Source organism: Mandrillus leucophaeus, unplaced genomic scaffold, assembly GCF_000951045.1.
Source record: "Mandrillus leucophaeus isolate KB7577 unplaced genomic scaffold, Mleu.le_1.0 Scaffold125, whole genome shotgun sequence".
NCBI lineage: Eukaryota > Metazoa > Chordata > Mammalia > Primates > Cercopithecidae > Mandrillus > Mandrillus leucophaeus.
This window is the reverse complement of record NW_012100876.1, coordinates 4,887,426-4,906,746: the sequence shown is the minus strand read 5'-3', so window position 1 is coordinate 4,906,746 and position 19,321 is coordinate 4,887,426. Positions and strand designations below refer to the sequence as shown.

General features: G+C 37.8%; 1 protein-coding gene across 1 annotated transcript in view; it reads left to right on the top strand.

Annotated features, from left to right (window-relative positions):
* FTO (fat mass and obesity associated) overlaps nt 1-19,321 on the top strand; it is a 439,228-nt gene that overhangs the window by 109,527 nt on the left and 310,380 nt on the right. The window contains exon 2 of the mRNA XM_011971922.1: nt 14,131-14,208. Coding sequence (XP_011827312.1) covers nt 14,131-14,208 — 78 coding nt within the window. The remainder of the gene's footprint in view (nt 1-14,130; nt 14,209-19,321) is intronic.

The window sequence follows — 19,321 nt, the reverse complement described above, 5'->3', positions numbered from 1 at the left end:
TCTCTCTCTCTCTTTCTCTCTTTCCTCCCTTCTTTCTTTTCTTTTCTTTTCTTTCTTGAGTCTCACTCTGTTGTGTAGGCTGGAGTGCAGTGGTGCGATGCTCACTGCAACCTCTGCCTCCCAGGTTCAAGTGATTCTCCTGCCTCAGCCTCCTGAGTAGCTGGGATTACAGACATGTGCCACCACACCCGGCTAATGTTGGACTTTATTAGTAGAGATGGGATTTTGCAATGTTGGCCAGGCTAATCTGAAATTCCTGACCTCGGGTGATCTGCCTGCCTTGGCCTCCCAAAGTACTGGGATTGTAGGAGTGAGCTGCTGCTCCTGGCCTGGTTTTTAACTAAAACAAGCAAACAAACAAGGGTGGGCATAGAAATTGATAAAATGTATTGGAAAATTCACAAAGTTATTGGTTTTAAATACTACTTTTTGTTCTAAAATGAATATAAAACTAAAACTTTGGAGAATGATGAGAATGTGAGAAAGGAGGAAGTAAATTATGTGTGATCCAATATTAGGTACACAAAAGGGGACATACTACATGAATTACTAATATCTAAGAAAATACAGTACATATGAGAACTAACTTAGATGAAGTTGATACATACCTAGAAAAATAGGCATTATTTAAATTGCTTCAAGAAGTAGAAAATCTGAATAAAACAATGAAATAAATTGAATGATAATGAAAAGTCCATCTGTCAAATGACAGCAGGCCCAGTTTTATAGGCAAGTTAAACCAAATTTAAGTAATCCTTACTTACTCTTCTTCCCTTTTTAAAGAGTTTTATTGGGGTAGAGTTGACATAGAATAAACTGCACATATTTAAAGTTTTGACATATGCATATATTTGTTAAACCACCAAAATCAAGATTAGGAGAATGTTCATTATCACTCCTAATCTGTGTCCCTCAGAAATCCTTTTTTCCTTCTCTCCCCCAGTGGCTCTAGGCAGCCACTAATGTGCTTTCTGTCGCTATTGACTAGTTTGCATTTTCTAGAATTTTGCAGAAATGGAATCACTCTTACAGTATATGCTTTTGCACGTGCGCACTCTCTCTCTCCCTTTTACAAAATGGATTCTGTGTTTTTAGAGTAGGTTTAGGTTCTGGCAAAATTGTGAGACAGGCACAGAGATTTCTCATATACTCCCTACCTCCACACATGCTCTGTTACACACCCTCCACTGTTGTCAATATCCGCCATTAGAGTGGTACATCGGTTACACATCATTATCACCCAATGTCCATAAGTTTAATGAACCATTAGGGTTTACTTTTAGTGGTATATATTCTGTTGCCTGGGACAAATGTATAGTGACATGTACTTGCCACTCTGTTACAGTATCACACAAAGTAGTTTCACTGTCCTAAAAATTCTCTGCACTGTGTGCTCTTTTTCGGGGATTTAAGCGGAGGCCTGTCTTCCTTCACTCAGCATTGTGATTTTGAGATCCATCATGTTGTTGTATACTTCACTAATTCATTCCTTTTTATTGCTGATTGGTGAACTATTGTATGGATATACCATAATTTCTTTTTCTTTTTTTCCATATACTGCGATTTCTTTATCTGTGCACTTGTTGATGGACATTTGGGTTGTTTCCAGTTTGGGGCAATTACAAATAAAGCTGCTGTGAACATTCATGTGCAGATTTTTATGTAGACATGTGCTATCATGTTGTAAGTGTTACTAGATATTTTTTAAAGAAAGTGCCAGATTGTCTTCCAAAGTGGTTGACCATTTTGTGTTCATGAGGGCAGCGTATAAGAGTTCTAGTTTTGAGAGTTTTGAGAGCAGATTTTCTTAAATTTGATGAAGTTTATCCTTTTTTTTTCTTTTATGGATTTTGCTTCTGGTTTCATATCTGTGAAATCTCTGCCTTGCGTAACTTAAATACGAAAAGAGTTTCGTGTCTTTTCTAATACTAGTTTTATAGTTTTAAGGTTTTATATTTATAGTTAGGTTTTATATTGATGTATTTATTCATTTTGAGATATTTTTGTGTATAGTACAAGGTGTGGATTGGAGTTCTTTAAAAAGTATAGATATCTAATTCTTCAAGTACTATTTGTTGAGGACTGTTCTTTCTCCATTTGAATCTTTGTCAAAAAACAATTGAACATAGATATCTGGGTCTATTGTGGACCTCTGTTTTGTTCCATTTATCTGTTTGTTTAGCACTGTCTTGATTTCTGTAGTTTTATACTAAGTCTTGAAGTTGGGTAGTAAAGTCCTTCAACTTTATTTTACTTTTGTCAAAGATGTTTTGTCACTCTAAGTCTTTGCATTTCTAAATGAATTTTAGAAATAGATTGTCAGTTTTTACCAAAAAAACCTTCAGAGATCTTAGTTTGCAATTGCATCAATTTGGGGACAATGAATTATTGAGTCTTCCAGTCCACTAACATGGCATGTCTCTTTGTTTAATTTCAGTAGTGTTTTTAAATTTTCTTTGTGTAAGTCTGGAAAACCTTTTGTCCAGTTTATCTCTGAGTACTTTATAATTTTTGTTAAGGTACATAGTATTTTAAAAAATTTCAATTTCAGATTGTTGGTTGCTAGCATATAAAAATAAACTAATTTTTGTATATTGATCCTACAGTGTAGCTAAACTTATTTATTAGTTCTAATAGCTGTTTTGCAAATTCTGTATAATTTTCTACATAGATGCTTATGTCATATTTAATGACATTTTTACCTTTTAAAAATTTATTCTTGATCCGGATACTTTTCACTTCTTTTTCTTGCCTTGTTGCACTGGCTAGAACCTTCAGTACAATCTTGCGTAGAGTGGGTGATGGGAAACATCCTTGGCTTTTTTCCTCACCTTAGGGTAAAATCATTCACTCTTTTACCACTAGGCTGGGGTTCATTGATTCCTTTATTAAGATGAATAAATTCCCTAGTTTACTGAGTGTGTTCATCAGGGTCATTGTTGGGTATTGTCTAATCCTCTTACCACATCTATTCAGGTGACCCTCTAGTTTTTCTTTCTTAGCCTGATAATATGATGGATTTATGTAGATTTTTGAATGTTAAACCAACCTGGCATTCTGGGGGTAACACTTGGTTATTCTATATTGTCCTTTTTATGTGTTGTTGGATTCAGTTTGTTAACATTTTGTTAATACTTTTTACATTTATATACATGAGGGATGTTGGTCTGTAATTTTCTTGTAACATTTCTGCTTGCCTTTGGGATTGAAAGCCATTAATTTTCTGGATTAATTTATGTAGAATTATTATTATTTCTTTCTTAAATGCTTTGTAGACTTTATCAGTGAAGGCTTTGGGTTTGGAGTTTTCTTTGTGGGAAGTTTTTAAAATACAAATTCAGTTTCATTAATAGATATAGGACTATCTATGTCTACTAAAAAGGGGCTATCCTTTTCTTTTTCTTTTTTTTCTTTGAGGGCAAGGCCTTTTTTTTTCTTTGAGGGTGATCTTGATCACCATTTTGTCCCAAGCATATCCCTGGCACATAGTGGGTCAGGAGTAAATGTTTGGCGAATAGATGAATGAATGAGGCAAACTCAGAGAGAGAAAGTGGGTACTGTGTCTGTGCTTGGCCCAGCCTGTGGTTGTTTGTGGATGGCATCTCATTCTCATCCTGTAGTAGAGGGATAACACAAAAGTGTGGAGCCTCAGGGCTCCAGAGTCCTCATCCTCTGAGCTACATCTCCTGCTTAGCCGAGGTCTTTTCACTCTCTGGGCAAGACTCCTCACTTTGCTGAAATGACAGCGTTCCTGGTGCATGCCTGGTTTAGCCTAGGCTAACCTCTTCTTGAGTGAACCTAAGTAATTTGTGTCTTTCAAGAAATTTCTCTATTTTACTTCAGTTCTAGAATTTATTAGCATAAAGTTTATAACATCCCCTTATTATCCTTTTAATTGGCATGTTGAAACTTCTGTGTGTTTTTTTAAATCATTCTGGCTAGAGATTTTAAATTTTCTTTTCTCAAATAACTAGCTTTTGGCTTCATTTATTTTTAACTTTTCTATTTTCTGTTTCGTTGATTTCTATTGTGGTCTTTTATTATTTTCTCCTGTTTATTTTATTTGTTCTTCTTTTTCGAGTTTCTCCAGGTGGAAGCTAAGGTAATTTATTTGTGACCATTTTTCTTTTTTATTATAAGCGTTCAGTGCCATAAATTTCCCTCAGTTTACTAGTTTAGGGGCATCCTACACATTTTGAAATGTTGTATTTTCATTTTTATTCAACTTAAAATCCTTTCTCATTTCTCTATTGTTTTCTTCTTTGACTCATTTATTATTTAGGAGTCAATTATTTAGTTTTCAAATATTGGGGTTTTCTAGATGTGTGTCTGTTATTATTTTAAGTTTAACTCCATTTTGTCAGAGAATATAGTTTTTATGATTTCAATCCTTATAAATGTATTGAGACCCAGAGATGGTCTATCTTAGCAAATGTTCTATGTGTATTTGAAACAAATGTCTATTTTGCTGTTGTTTGGTGGAGTGCTATCTACATATCAGTTCAAGTTGGTTGATGGTGTTGTTCAAGTCTCTTACGGTGTTTTTGTCTACTTGCTCTACCAGTTATTAAGACAAGGATATTGAAATCTTAGACTATTAACTATGGAATTACCTATTTCTTTTTGTTCTTTCAGTTTTTGCTGCATGTTTGAAGACCTGTTATTAGGGTGTATAAATGTTTAAGATTTTTATGTTCTTGATGATTTGACTCCTTTATCATTATGAAATAACTTTGTCTCTTGTAATATTTTTTGTTCTGAATTCCATTTTGTCTGATATCAATATAGCCACTTCAACTTTCTTTTAATCAGTATTAGTGGGTAAATTTTTTTTCCAACTTTTTACTTCTTTACAAATCTTTTTTTATTGCAGTAGAATATACATAACATATAATTTATCATTTTAGTCATTTTAAAGTATACGCTTATGTGGCATTAAATACGATTTCCCAATGTCCTGTCTATCTTTTTACTTTAAACCAGTTTGTTTCTTTATATTTGAAGAATTTTTTTTTTATAGGCAACCTATGGTTGCATACTGCTTTTAAAAAAATCGAATTTGACAGTTTCTCCCCTTTAATTGGGTTATTTAGATCATTTACAATTATTGCAGTTGTTTCTATGGTTGGATTTAATTCTACCATTTTTGTCTATTTTTTTATCCTTTTTTTCTTGAGTTCTGCCTTTTTTTGGATTGATTTTTTTGTAATTCCATTTTATCTCTTTTGTTGGCTTATTACTTGTAATTCTTTGTTTTTTTTATGTTTGTTTTAGGGTTTCTGGTATCTGTCTTTATCGTGTCGGAATCTTTCTTGAAGTATTACTGCACTTCACGTGTAGCATAAAAATTTTTACTGCAATATACTTTTCATATCTCTTTGGCCATTGTGATGTTGCTGTCATACATTTTATTTCTTCATATGTTATGAATCCCACAATGTACTACTCTTGTTTTTGCTTTAGTCAGTTATCTTTTATAAAGACTTATTGAGAAGTCTTTTATATTTCCCATATAGTTACTATTTCTGATACTCTTCATTCTCTTAAGTAGATTCAGATTTTTATCTGTTGTCCTTTTCTTTCCACCTGAAGGTCTTCCGTTATCACTTCTTATCTTGAAGGTCTGTTGGTGTTGAATTCTTTCTGCTTTTGTATATCTGAAAAAATATTTATTTCTCCTTTATTGTTGAAATATATTATAGCATTTCCCCACTATCTTCTGTTTTCTGGCACCCCTTTTTTTTTTTTACAATGAGCTATTTGGTGTTATTCTTTTTTCTTTTTTTTTGGAAACAGAGTCTGACTCAGTCACCCAGCTGGAGTGCAGTGGTGCGAACTCGGCTCACTGCAACCTCCACCTCCCGGGTTCAAGCGATTATTGTGTCTCAGCCTCCCAAGTAGCTGGGATTACAGGTGTGCGCCACCACACCTGGCTAATTTTTGTATTTTTAGTATAGACGAGGTTTCGCCATGTTGGCCAGGCTAGTCTTAAACTCCTGGTCTCAAGTGATCCACCCACCCACCTCGGCCTCCCAAAGTGCTGGGATTACAGGTGTGAGCCACCACACCCAGCCTTATTTCGTGTTATTTTTATAGTTTTTTTATATGTACACAGTATCTTCATCTCTTGCTATCTGTGGGGGAGTGGTTCCAGGACCCTTGCAAATATAAAAATTCATGGATTCTCAAGTCCCTTATATAAAATGGTATGTAGCATTTGCATATAACCTATGCACATCTTCCTATGTACTTTAAATCATCTTTAGATTACTTATAGTACGTAATACAATATAAATGCTATATAAATAGTTGTTATATTTCATTGTTTAGGGAATAGTGATAAGAAAAAAGTCTGTACATGTTTAGTATATCTACAACCATCCATTTTTTTTTTCAGGAATATTTTTTATCTGTGGTTGTTTGAATCCATAAATGAGGAACCCATATATATGGAGAGCCAACTGTATTTTCTTTTGTCTGACTGCTTTTAAGACGTTATCTTTTTCACTGGATTTAAGTAATTCGATTATGATGCGTTTTAGTGTTATTTCCTCTTGTTTTTTGTGATTGAAGTCCTTTGAACATCTTAAATCTGTGGATTGATGGTTTTCATCCAATTTGGAAAATATTTGGCCTTTTTTTCTGTCTTCCAATCTCTCTCCTTTCCTTTGTTAAGTCCAGTTACATGTATTAAGCTGCTTAAAATCATCCCATAGCTGACTGATGCTCTGTTAACTTTTTCTCCTATCTTTTTCCTCTCTGTATTTCATTTTGGATAATTTTCCTTGCTGTATCTTCAGGTTCATTATTCTTTTCTTCTATTATAACTAATTGGTGTTGAATTATTATTATCCAGTGTATCTTTCCTCTCAGATATTGTGGATTTACTCTAGAGGCTTGATTTAATATTATTTCTGTTTCTTTACTTACCATGCTCAATCTTTTCCCAACTTTTTGAACTTGTGAACTACAGCTATACTTACTGTTTCAGTGTACTTGTCTACTCATTTTGTCATCTGTTCTGTTTTTGCACCAGTTTCAATTAGTTGATTTCTCTCTTTATTATCAGTCATATTGTCTTGCCTTGTAGTATTCTCTTAGAAACTTCCATGCCTTGATGCTTTTGATTGGATGACAAACACTGTAAATTTTTAACATTGAAGTGCTGGATTCTGTACTTGCTGTTCCTTTAAATAACTCATTTAAGTTACTTGGAAATAGTTGGATCTTTTCAGGTATTGCAGTTAATTAGAAAGGAACAGTGTGACATTGAGTCTAGGGCTATGGCACTACTGCTGAGGTGAAATCCTTCTGAGTATTCTTCCTGATGTTTTCTAAATTATGACGTTTTCTATCCAGGCTAGATTTTTTTGTCTGCTGTAGTGTTGGTTCCCATTATTGGAAACAGAACAAGACTTGCTAAATATTAATTAAAAAGATCTCTTTTGAAAGCCTTGTAGAGCTACCAAAGCAGCCAGGACATGAGGGTCCAAGAGCAGTGGCTGTAAGTATTGGTTTTAAAAATCTATAAGTAGGATTGATTTTAATTAAAACTTTAAAAAAATGTGTGTTGTGTTGTTGTTTTTCAGTTAAAAATTAAACAATTCTTAAGAGAGATGATTTCTCTTGCCTCAGGGATGGTGTGGTGCAGTGGGTGTGGCCTTGTACCTGGGAACTAAGAATGTGAGTTGTGATTCTCTCATAAGCAGCAGTATAGTCTCTTGCCAATCACTTAATAGCTCTGGATGGGCCTTAGTTTCTTTATATGTTCTAAAATTTTGCAATTTTGTCATATTAAAAATTAGACGATCACCACCACATAGTTAATTGACACATTTTATATGTGTAAACTCTTATGGGAAGTTTTTATACATTTCTCCTGTAGATCACTGAGGCTAATTAATATCTGGATTTGTATTAATCCAGTAGCATTAATCTGTGGTCTAAAGTATAATTTGATGTGCTACACATAGATTCCTATATAAGTAATTTATAACTAGGAAATAGAACTGTCTTTTCCAGACATGAATAAACAACAATAACAACGAATGGTTGCCAAAGTGTATTGAGGGCTGTTTATGTGCCAGGCACTGTTCTTAGAGCTTTATGTATTAATATCATTTACATCTCACAGGGAGATAAGAAAGTAGTTCCAAATCGTACACCTAGACTGGCACTGGAATTCAAGAGTTTGGCTCCTTAGGCTATAAACACATAACAAAGGAGTTTGCTTTGTTATACAGACCCCTGCCCCACTGTCTGAATGCTATTTGCCTAATATCTGCATAGTTTATAGTTTGCAAAACGCGCTAATATATATGAATAATTTTTATTTTATCGTCACAACTCTATGAAACAGTGTCTCTTACAGATGAGGAAATTGAGAATGAGCAAGTTTGCTTCCGACGTGGTACCTCATCGAGGAGTCTGCATTCAATCCTACTTTCGCCTCCAAATCCAGTTTACTTTTACTGTGCCATATTTTCATGGAGAGAGAAGTTTTTCGTAGGACAGGGAATGCTGAATTTGTTGAAATGGTTGAAATACTTTTTTTCTTCTTATCTAAAGCAAATATGGTATAAGTATATGTGAAATATTTATTTACACTTCTTTTGGTTTAGCTATTTCTTATTGATCTTTTCTTTTCTTTCTTTCTTTTTTTTGAGGAAGAATCTTGCTGTGTCACCGTGCAGTGGTGACTCACTGCAATCTCCACCTGCCACGTTCAAGCGATTCTCTTGCCTCAGCCACCCTGGAAGCTGGGATTACAGCTGTGCGCCACCATGGCCGGCTAATTTTTGTATTTTTGGTAGAGATGGGGTTCCCTTTGATGGCCAGGCTGGTCTTGAACTCCTGGCCTCAAGGGATCTGCCTTCCTTGGCCTCCCATAGTGCTAGGATTACAGGCGTGAGCCACCGCGCCTGGCTCTTGATGATCTTTCTAGTGTTAGTTTAGATATGTCTTCCTTGCCCACTAAGCACCCTGCTTAAGGACTAGGTCATTTTCCCACTTAAAACCCTCATAAGACCATGCAGTTATTTTCACAATGAACGTTCATTAGCCATTATTTGTCATTGTATTTTGAAAAGACTCAGGTAATAAAATTAAATTTTTATTGAACCTGACACAATAGGATGCATAGTTGAAGAAGTATTATGTGGAACATGATACATGGATAAAGAATAAGTGTCCTTAGGAGCATAATCTTGACACGGCTGAAGAGTCAGGAGTGGGATGAAAAATATGCTTCATTTGTAGGTGAGATACACCCTTACATGATGAGTCATAATCCACTTAATCTTTTTATGTTATTACTGTAAGACTCAAACCATATCTCTATGTGACAAGATGTACAAGCTCAGATACAGCTTAACTTTTTCACAGTAAAGCAGAGGCCTAGGGTTGGTGTAGTTTCTGATATCTAACTTGAAACCCTTAGGAATTTGAGTTGTGGTGCTTTTTTTTTTTTTTTTTGAGACAGAGAGTCTTACTCTGTCACACAGGCTGGAGTGCAGTGGCGTGATCTGGGCTGACTGCAACCTCTGCCTCCCAGGCTCAAGTGATCCTCCTACCTCAGCCTCCTGAGCTACTGGGACTACAGGTGCACACCACCACACCCGGCTAGTTTTTGTATTTTTTTTCATACAGACGGGTTTTTGCCATGTCCCCAAGCTGGTCTCGAACTCCTGAGCTCAGGTGATCCTCCTGCCTCCGCCTCCCAAAGTGCTGGGATTATAGGTGTGAGCCACCGCGACTGGCTGTGGTGTGTTTCACATAGGTCTTTTGACCTCTTTTACTTTGCCAGAGCTGTGGAAATGGGCGGTAGCCTGCATGGAAGGATCTTCATCTGCCCCTCCTGCCAGGTAGGAGAGCTGAGGCTTCATGCTCTCTCTGGCTCTCCGTGTGGCATTTGTGAACAGCTTGATGTATTTGACACAAGCGTGACAGCAAAGAAGTGTGTGAGCAGAGCAGTGTGCTGCAGGGCCCAGCTGTGTGGATTTATCTGTACATCAGGCCGAGGAGCAGCAGTTAGCCAGATCTGACAGTCAAACGTGAGCTCCTTCTACCTGTGCTCCAGAGTGCATTTTAATGTTGTGTGTTTTTACCATGGTTGGCATTTGACACAAAGAAAATTGTCAGAGCTGTTTTTTTTCCTCTCCTCTTTAGTGTGCTAGTCTGCAATAGTTTTCCAAATAAATACTTCATTGTACGTGGACAAAAGTATGCACTTTCTAAAACAATGCCAAAAATCATGTTGTCTTTATCTTTATACTGAATTTCATGTGAGGAATTAGTAGGTTAGATGTTTGAATTGGTAATAGGTAAGACGTTTACATAGTACAAAAATCAAAACAATATAAAATGGAATATTTTGAGTAGTCTTGGCTCTGCCTTTGTCCCTTTCTAGTCATTTCCCACCTCTGTTGACAGTTAATCACTTTAATAGTCTGTCATTCATCCTTTGTGTTTCTGTGTGTGAATACAAGCAGAGTTTTGTGCCTTGCTTTTTACTCCCCAATATCTTCTGGAGAGCTTTTTAGTTCATAAACAGAAAGCGTCCTTGTTTGTGTTTACTGTTGCTTTATACTTTATCACGTGGATGTCCTGTAGTTTATTCAACTGTCCCCTGTGGCTGGAGATTTGCATTGTTTCTAATCTGTTTGTTTTATTGAGATAATAATTTCCATATCATAAAATTCACCATTTTAAAGTGTAAAGTTCAGTGGTTTTTAGTGTGATTCCAAACTTTTGTTCTACAAATCATGATGTAATGAGTATCCTCGTGCATATATTCTTCTGAACATGGTACAAGTATATTAGAAGGATAAATCAAAAGTAGGATCGCTGGCTCACATGGTAAAGGCATTTGCGTTTTGAAAGGAGTTGACTGTTACCCTCTCTAAGGATCGTGTTTTTTGCCCTCCTGACAGCAGAGAGCAAAAGGGCCTGTTTCTCTTAGTCTTGCCCATAGTGACCTCGCTTTTCATAAAACAATCTTAATGTTTGATTTTTATAAAGCAGTTAAGAATTTTTAATTTTGATGTTTATGAGCTACCAGTTTAATTTACTATTGATATCTGATTGATTTCACTGATGTAAACATGGCCAAAACTTCTCTTTTTGTTGTAAATATTGTTATTTAATAATTGATCTTGTCAGTTACTTGGTCAAATTGCAAGTAGTGAGTGTTGATGTTCAGAGCAGATTTTTATCTGTAGGGTCTTAAGTTGGGTGATTTTCTGGTCCCCATTCTCTGCTGTCGCGTAGATACAACATTGCTCATAGTATTAAAATGAAAATTCCTAGTGAAAGATCAGTTATATGCTGCTTGCTCTAGAGTAGGAAAAATCTTGTCAAATTTTATCCTTTCGATACAGCCTTATAAGTTACAATGTTTTATACCTGTCTGATGCTCAATTCCGAAATGAACTAAGAAGTGGTGGTTGTTACAGAATTTAGCTGAAGCATTAATTATAAGCAGAGGTTCAGCCTACACTGGCACTTGTCGACCTATGGGACAGGCCTGTTGCTGTTTCACCTGATTTAGGTGGAGTATGTAATTACTTTTGGGAATCCATACTTTTGGTGCTCCTCTTTATATGTAGATGAGCTTTATTGATGGACTCTCATGCAGAGATCTTAACGTGGTGTTTGCAAGGTGGAGGCATTTCAAGGTTTGAGAAATGTGCATTTGAATTATTCAAGGCTTACCTTTTTTGGCATTTATAAATATTCTGGCACTTTGTGTCTATAAAAAAGACTAAGAATTGATAAAATATTCATAGGAAAATGGAGGCATTTCTGAGCTTGAAGTAAAAATTGCGGTATAGATTTTGATTAAATTTATGATGGAGTAGAGAAATGTATAAGTATGCGCATGGAAATATCATTGGTTCTTTCTATGGCCCAAATAATGGTTAATACTGAAAAACAGATAAATTGATTAACCAATAGTGAGTTATCCAAACTGGTTTGTCGATTATCTGTAATGGTGTGTGTTACATTAGTATTATAACTATAAATGTATCATAATTTAGGCCAGGCATGGTAGCTCACTTCTGTAATCCTAGCACTTTGGGAGGCCAAGGCAGGCATATCATTTGAGCCCAGGAGTTTGAGACCAGCCTAGGGAACATACTGAGGCCTCATCTCTACAAAGAAAAGTAAAACAAAGCTAGCCAGGCATGGTGGCATTGCACCTTTAGTCCCAGCTACTTGGGAGGCTGAGTTGGGAGAATCATCTGAGCCCAGGAAGTCAAGGCTGCACTGAGCTGTGATTGGGCCACTACACTTCAGCCTGTGGGACAGAGTGAGACCTTGTCTCAAAAAAAAAAAAAAAAAAAAATTCATAGTTGAACTGGTAAGTCAACCTTTTTGTTATAAATGAGAAAACACCTATAGTCAAAACAAAGACTTTGACTAAATAAATATAATAGAATTATGCCTAAGAGTAGAATTCGGTTTTGTGTCTCTTAGGTCAATTGGTTGCTATACTTCTATTCCCTTTCTCTTTCCTCACTTTAGATAATGATACAAAAAAGGTCCAGAAAGAATTTGTGTTTTACCTAAAAGGACGTTTCCTTTGACTACTCTGATTGTGATGGGTTTGTGAGAGAAGGCTGCTATCCTGGGGTGGGAGAGGGTAGTACTTAGGGCCACCACATCTGGTTGAGTAGGTTGTGCACTTTGTAAAGACAGTGGCCATTGGAGCAGGTGGAGCCTGAAATCCAGTTTGTGTTTACCAAGTCATATTCTTATGGAGTGGGACTATATTGGCCCAGAGCAAGGTGTACTATTATCTAATTTTTATAAATGTGACTTACTGGCTGACAGTAGCTTTGATGATGCATTTAATTGCATTTTTATTTGAAACCCAGTTGTTTCTGCTGTTTTTGCTTTCTTTCTTACAGATAATGTCTGTTGTATGTACATGTCTATGTGTCTGTGACTGTATGTGCACATTTATGCCATTTATGTGCCACGTACACACACAAACTCCGTATATTCTTGAATGTAAGGTCAGATATTCTTTGAAAAATATCCCTCAGAAGGAAGCAGGTGCCCTATATGTATCTGATTTCTTATAAGATACTTTATAACATGAGATCCTCTTTCAGTTACTTTGTTTGAATAGCACAGTACTGTTTGGGGAAAACATAGTCTCTGGAAACAGCCTCAGACAATGCTGGCTTTGAGTGCTTAAAAAGGCTGCTTCATGGAATTGGAAAAGAAAAGAAACAAAGATGTTTAACACGGATTTAGTAATTATTGTAGAGATGATAGATCACTCTAAGAAAGCAATACTGTAAGTGGATATGATCTCAAATAAATGTTTACAAGATGAATAACTATTAAACATATCCTGACATTATGCAGATAGATACTTGTGGCTTGGTTTGGTATTTCCAGTGATAGCACCATAAAAGGATTTACAAGCTACTGTGTCTCAAGCAGATTGTATAGACAGGCGTTTGCTCTGGAAAACTGTATTGGATGACTTGTAAGCTGGCTCTAGTGATGAAAAAGACCTGGATGTCAACAATACCTGTGAAAAGTGAATCAAATTGTCTCATGAAATGTGAGAGTGAATAAAATTATTTCTAAATTTATGCTTCATACCATGTGTAATTTAGTATGTATGTAAATTGACTGGGTGCCATGACTCATGCCTATAATCCCAGCACTGTAGGAGGCCAAGATGAGAGGATTGCTTGAGGTCAGAAATTTGAGACCAGCCTGCGCAACATAGCGAGACCTTGTCCCTACTAAAAATAAAAAAAAAATTATCCAAGGATGGTGGCACCCCTGTAGTCCCAGCTACTTGGGAGGATGAGACGGGAGGATCGCTTGAGCCCAGGAGTTTGATGTTATAGTGAGTTATGGTCACACCACTTTATTCCAGCCTGGGTGACAGAGCGAGACTCTGTCTCTAAAAGAAAAGGAAAAAAAAAGATGTATGTAATTTAATTAATACATTTTATAATTGCGATTTGACTAATTTCTCTCTCTAAAAGATTATAAATTCAAAGTTGGCTAAAATTTGTTTGTATTTCTTATTTGAAAAATAAGAGAGTGTCTTCTTTCGGGTCACTGTATATTCACTTATATGTAATTATTATTTTCAAACAGAAACTGAGGCTTCTTGAAGAGCTTGAAGACACTTGGCTTCCTTATCTGACTCCCAAAGATGATGAATTCTATCAGCAGGTAAGGTATTTTAATATTTTTCTCAATTTCAGTGATGTGTTCTGATCAACCTTATTTTACCTATGAGGAAGCTGGACTAGAGAGGTTAAATGACAGGTGAAAAGGTCAAATTAGATCACCCATGACTCCTCATGGCCTACAGAGCATGTACATTTCTTCAGAGTCGGCTTTTTGCTATGAATTTAATGCTTTAGCATAGTGACTGTTTTTATTTCCTTGGACATTCCACACTTCCTTGCCTCTGCTCATGCTGTTTCTTCTGCATAGCTCCTCCTCCTTCCTTTTGCTCCTTATCCTGTTGCAGATGGCTAATTCTTCAAGAGTTCAGTTAAACATCACCTCCTTTGTGAACATTTTCCTAGCTTATGCTACCTACAAGTCAAGTTGATTGCACTCCTTGTAAATAACTCTGCATCACCTAGCACATGTGGTATTGCAATTACAGGATCCTATGTCTGTCTCTCTGAATTAGACACCACTGTTTCAATTACAAATGACAAAAACCCAAATCAAACTCACTGTGGCAAAAAATAAGGGGAATTTATTGACTTGCCTTAGAAGTCTAGGAGTAGGTGGCTAAATCCAACTTTACAAAAGATGTCACCCAATCAGTTTCTTTCTGTTTTTCTTGGCTTAGCTTTCCTCATTGTGATCTCATGCTCAGTAGGCTCTCATCTAAGAGCATAGCAGGACTCTGACAGCCCAAGGGGTATATGGTCTTTGGCATCTGAGATCTTAGAAAAAGGTAGGGAGTTCTTTTTCCCTGGTTCCATCAAATTCTCCAGGAAGTAATCCTGTTGGCCTGGTTGGAGTCGTGTGCTTATCACTGAACTAGTCATCATGTTCAGGAGAGTCAAATGCTCCTGTTTGCCTGGCCTAGTTCTTGCACCTACTCTTGGAGTGGGGTTGGAGTGGGAGTACTCCCACCAAACTGCATGTACTATGTGAGTTAGACATGGGTGGCCTTCCCAAAGGAAAATCGGAGTCCTGTTTCCAAAGAAGAAGGGTAGGCCCTCTGGGCATGTAAAAATAATAAATTTTCACCTCTTCTTTCCTACTAGATGTGAAGTCTTAAAGTGAAGGGTTACCATGAAAATCGGAATAGGAATTAGGTCACAGCATCTTTGTATCTCTAGCACCTGCATGTACATAGCTGACCATCAGTAACCAAGGAAGGAAGAGAGGAAAGAAGGACTTTATCCATCTAGAATCCAGGTCAATATGATTTCTGTGACTTCTAGCTCAGTATTATTCCTAGGCCACTGTCTCTTATCTCCATTCCCATTTGATTTACACCATCTTTCCTCTTCACTGTCAGTCCTTTTATAGGTCTGTCTGGTTTTCCTCTTTGCCCCCCTTCATACTTGAAGCTGTAGTATTGTCTAACCAAGATGTAAATTGGAGCATGGCAACCCTCTGCTTCAAATCCCACATCATCGTCTGGCTCCTGCATTTTCAGCCTCATCTCCCCTGCTCCTACACCTTTTTATCCACACTGGATTTTTGTAATACTTTAAATATGGTATGAGTTTCATCTTTGGGGCCTTCTTGCTACATCCTCTGCTGACGTACCTCCTTCTCTTTATCTGTCTCTTCTTTTTTTGGTTTATTTTTTGACACAGGATCTCACTCTGTTGAGTGAGACTGGAATGCAGTGGTGAGATCTGGGCTCACTGCAACCTCTGCCCGCCAGGCCCATGCGATTCTCCCACCTCAGCCTCCCAAGTAGCTGAGACCACTGGTGCGTGCCACCATGCCTGGCTAATTTTTTTGTATTTTTGTAGAGACAGGGTTTCACCATGCTGCCCAGGCTGGTCTTGAAATCTTGAGCTCAAGCGATTAGCACACCTTGGGCTCACAAAGTGCTGGGATTACAGGCATGAGCCACAATGCCTGGCCTGTCCTTTCTTTCCTTGGTGAACTTCTGTTTTACCTGTTAGTAGTAGCTCATATGCCATCTCCTGTAGGAAGCTTCCCTGACACCTCTACAAGTTGTCTGTGCTTCCTCTCTTGTACTTAATACCTTTATCAGCACTTAATCTCACTTAATTGTTTTTTTTTTTTTTGAGATAGTCTTGCTGTGTCATATCCAGCCTGGAGTGCAGTGCCGCGATCTGAGCTCACTGCAGTCTCTGCCTCCTGGGTTCAAGCAAGTGCGTCTGGCTAATTTTTGTATTTTTAGTAGAGACGTGGTTTCACCATGTTGACCAGGCTGGTCTCGAACTCCTGACCTCAAGTGATTTGGCGTCCCAAAGTGCTAGGATTACAGGCTTGAGCCATCACATCCAGCATTAATCTCACTTAACTGTAATGAATTTTTTTGTGTGCTGACTTCCCTTATCCTCTGTACTTCATTCAGTGCCTGGTACCTATCAGGTGCAGAAGGAGTTTGCTTAAATGCATGCATGCAATAGCTAATTTGGAAAACCAGTTATATATAATAATAATGAGTTTAGTATGATATGAATTTTGCTTCTACACACATAGACACCTCCCCAGGGAGTGGGCATCTGGAAAGATTTGACAGATGTGTACAGAAATGTCATACCGCATAGCGATAGAGTGGGTGTTCTCTTTTGAACTTTCCCAGTTTTCCAAATTTTCTGCAGTGAATGTATATTCTTTTGCAGTCAGGCAAAAAATAATTTTTAAAAGTTCCCTTAAGACAGGTAAACCCACAAAAATGCAATTAGTTCTGAAATGCTTACTAATATTTTCATAGCTATAAGCCTTCTAGTACATGATTACATGCATTGTCAGAAAGCAACTGCTGAGCCATTTCAGCTTTTGTGGTGTGAAAATGGTACAGGAAGAATGAGATACAAAAGGTTATCAGCCCACTGTGCTCTGAACCAGCCATCCGCTAAGGGATAAAAGGAAACCCAAATGCAAACAGAACAACCATCAAGCCTTCTCTGTTATCTTTTCAAGGCCCACAACAAACCCTGATACCAATATCTAATCACTCTAAGTGCACCTTCTTGTTTTTCTTTTCTTTTCTTTATTTCTTTATTTTATTTTTTATTATTAGTATTATTTTTGAGACAGAGTCTCACTCTGTTGCCTAGGCTGGAGTGCAGTGGTGCGATATCAGCTCACTGCAACCTCTGCCACCCGGGTTCAAACGATTCTCCTGCCTCAGCCTCCCGAGTAGCTGGGATTACAGACACCTGCTACCATGCCTGACTAATTTTTGTAATTTTAATAGAGATGGGGTTTCACCATGTTGGCCAGGCTGGTCTCGAATTCCTGACCTCAAGTCATCCACCCACCTCAGCCTCCCAAAGTGCTGGGATTACAGGTGTGAGCCACTGCGCCTGACCAAAGTACACCTTCTAAGAAGGCTTAGTACTTCAGTAAAACTTTAGTAAAAGTAAACCTCTTCTCTTAAAAGATGAAATGAAGATACTTTTTAATGACATGAATAAATAGAAAGTTCAGACCTGACACTGGGTTCCTTAAACAGGCCCTCACCACAGGAATGCCAATCCAGCTGCCAGTCATAAACACAGGAGTCTGTGCAGCTTCCATTTTGGGTCTGTCGATTGACCCTTACAGCGTGCTAGGCTGTGTGCTACACGTTTTATGCATACTCTCACATGTAATCCTCACAACAGCCTCATTCATTCATTCCACAAATAGATACTCAGCAACTACTCTTCTTCAGGCTTGAGGTGCTTGAGGTAAGTATTATTTCTGTTGTAGAAGTCAAGAGAGGAACCAGGCACAACTGCAAGTTCTACCTACTTGGGAGGCTGAGGAGGGAGGATCATTTGAGCCCAGGAATTGGAGTCCAGCCTGCATGTCGTAACAAGGCCCCCTCTCTAAAAAAGGAGGAAATCAGGAGAGACTAGTTATCCGAGTAGAAGAGCTGGAGTTCAGCCCATATTTGTCTTACTCTGAATGCCCATGCTCTTTCTGTTGTATAGTCCACCTCTTGGTCTACCGTGCTCCAATTCAAAACACCTTCAGAGAAGTTTTGCAGTTTCTTTTAATAAGACCATAGATAAAAGAAGCAAAACCAAACCACCAAAGGTCAAAGCAGAAAAGCAGAGAGAACCTCTGTTAGCTCATCATGGAATACAAGGAAGCAAGGACTTACATAGTCAGAAAACAGACTCTGGCTTCCAGAAATGTGAATGCAGCCCCTCTTATCCAAAGAAAATGAGACTCTCCTCAGTAACCCCCTTGCTTTCACTGATTGTGTGCTAGCTATGTGCTAGGTTGTTCTGCATTACATGTGTGGGCTCATTGAAATCTTGCTATACTCTTCTGAGACAGGTGTTACTAAAACCCTTTTAGAGATGAGGAAACCAAGGGACAGAGAGGTTTAAAAATTTGTTCAAGACTTATATGCAGGATATGTTGGGACTAGGATTTAAGTCTGGGCTGTTGGCTTTTGGGTCTCTACTCCTAAGTCATATACTGCTTCTCTCTACCCTTGTGTTTCTTCATCCTTCTGAGATGACTCTGCTCTTGTCTCAGTGGTTCCAGACCTCTGTCCCCATCCCAGCTCTCCCTCTCACCTCCAGCTCTCCACTTCCAACTGTCTATGGAGCGGCTCTACCTGAAAGTCTTCCAGCTCCATCTAACTCAACATGATTCATATTCATTAAGTTACTTACTCCATTAAACACATGGATTTCACTCCCTGACTCTGTGCCAGGTAGTGTTTTAGGCATTGGAAATGAAGTTGTGAAAACTGACAAGAGATTCATGTCTTCTTTGAGCTTATTTCTTGTGGGGCAGGTGGTGTAGGAGCAAGCCATGTAGATACTTGTGGGAAGAATGTTCTGGGCCTACGGAACAGCAAAGCCTCTGAGGTATATTTGGCAGGAAAAGCACCCGAGGCCAACATATCTGGAACAGAGGGAGAGAGCTGGTGAGAGCAGGGGAGACAGTCAGAGAGAGAGAGAGAGAGGGGCCCGGTTATATAGGAACTTACAGTTTGTAAGTTCTGTAAGAAGAACATTGGTGGTTACTCTGAGATGAGGAGGCATGAGAGGGCTTGGAGCACAAGCATGACAGGATGTGACTTACATTTTAATAAGGATTCATTCAACAAGGCTCCTCCCATTCAGCCTCTTCTGTAATGGTATCCCCTAGTCCCATT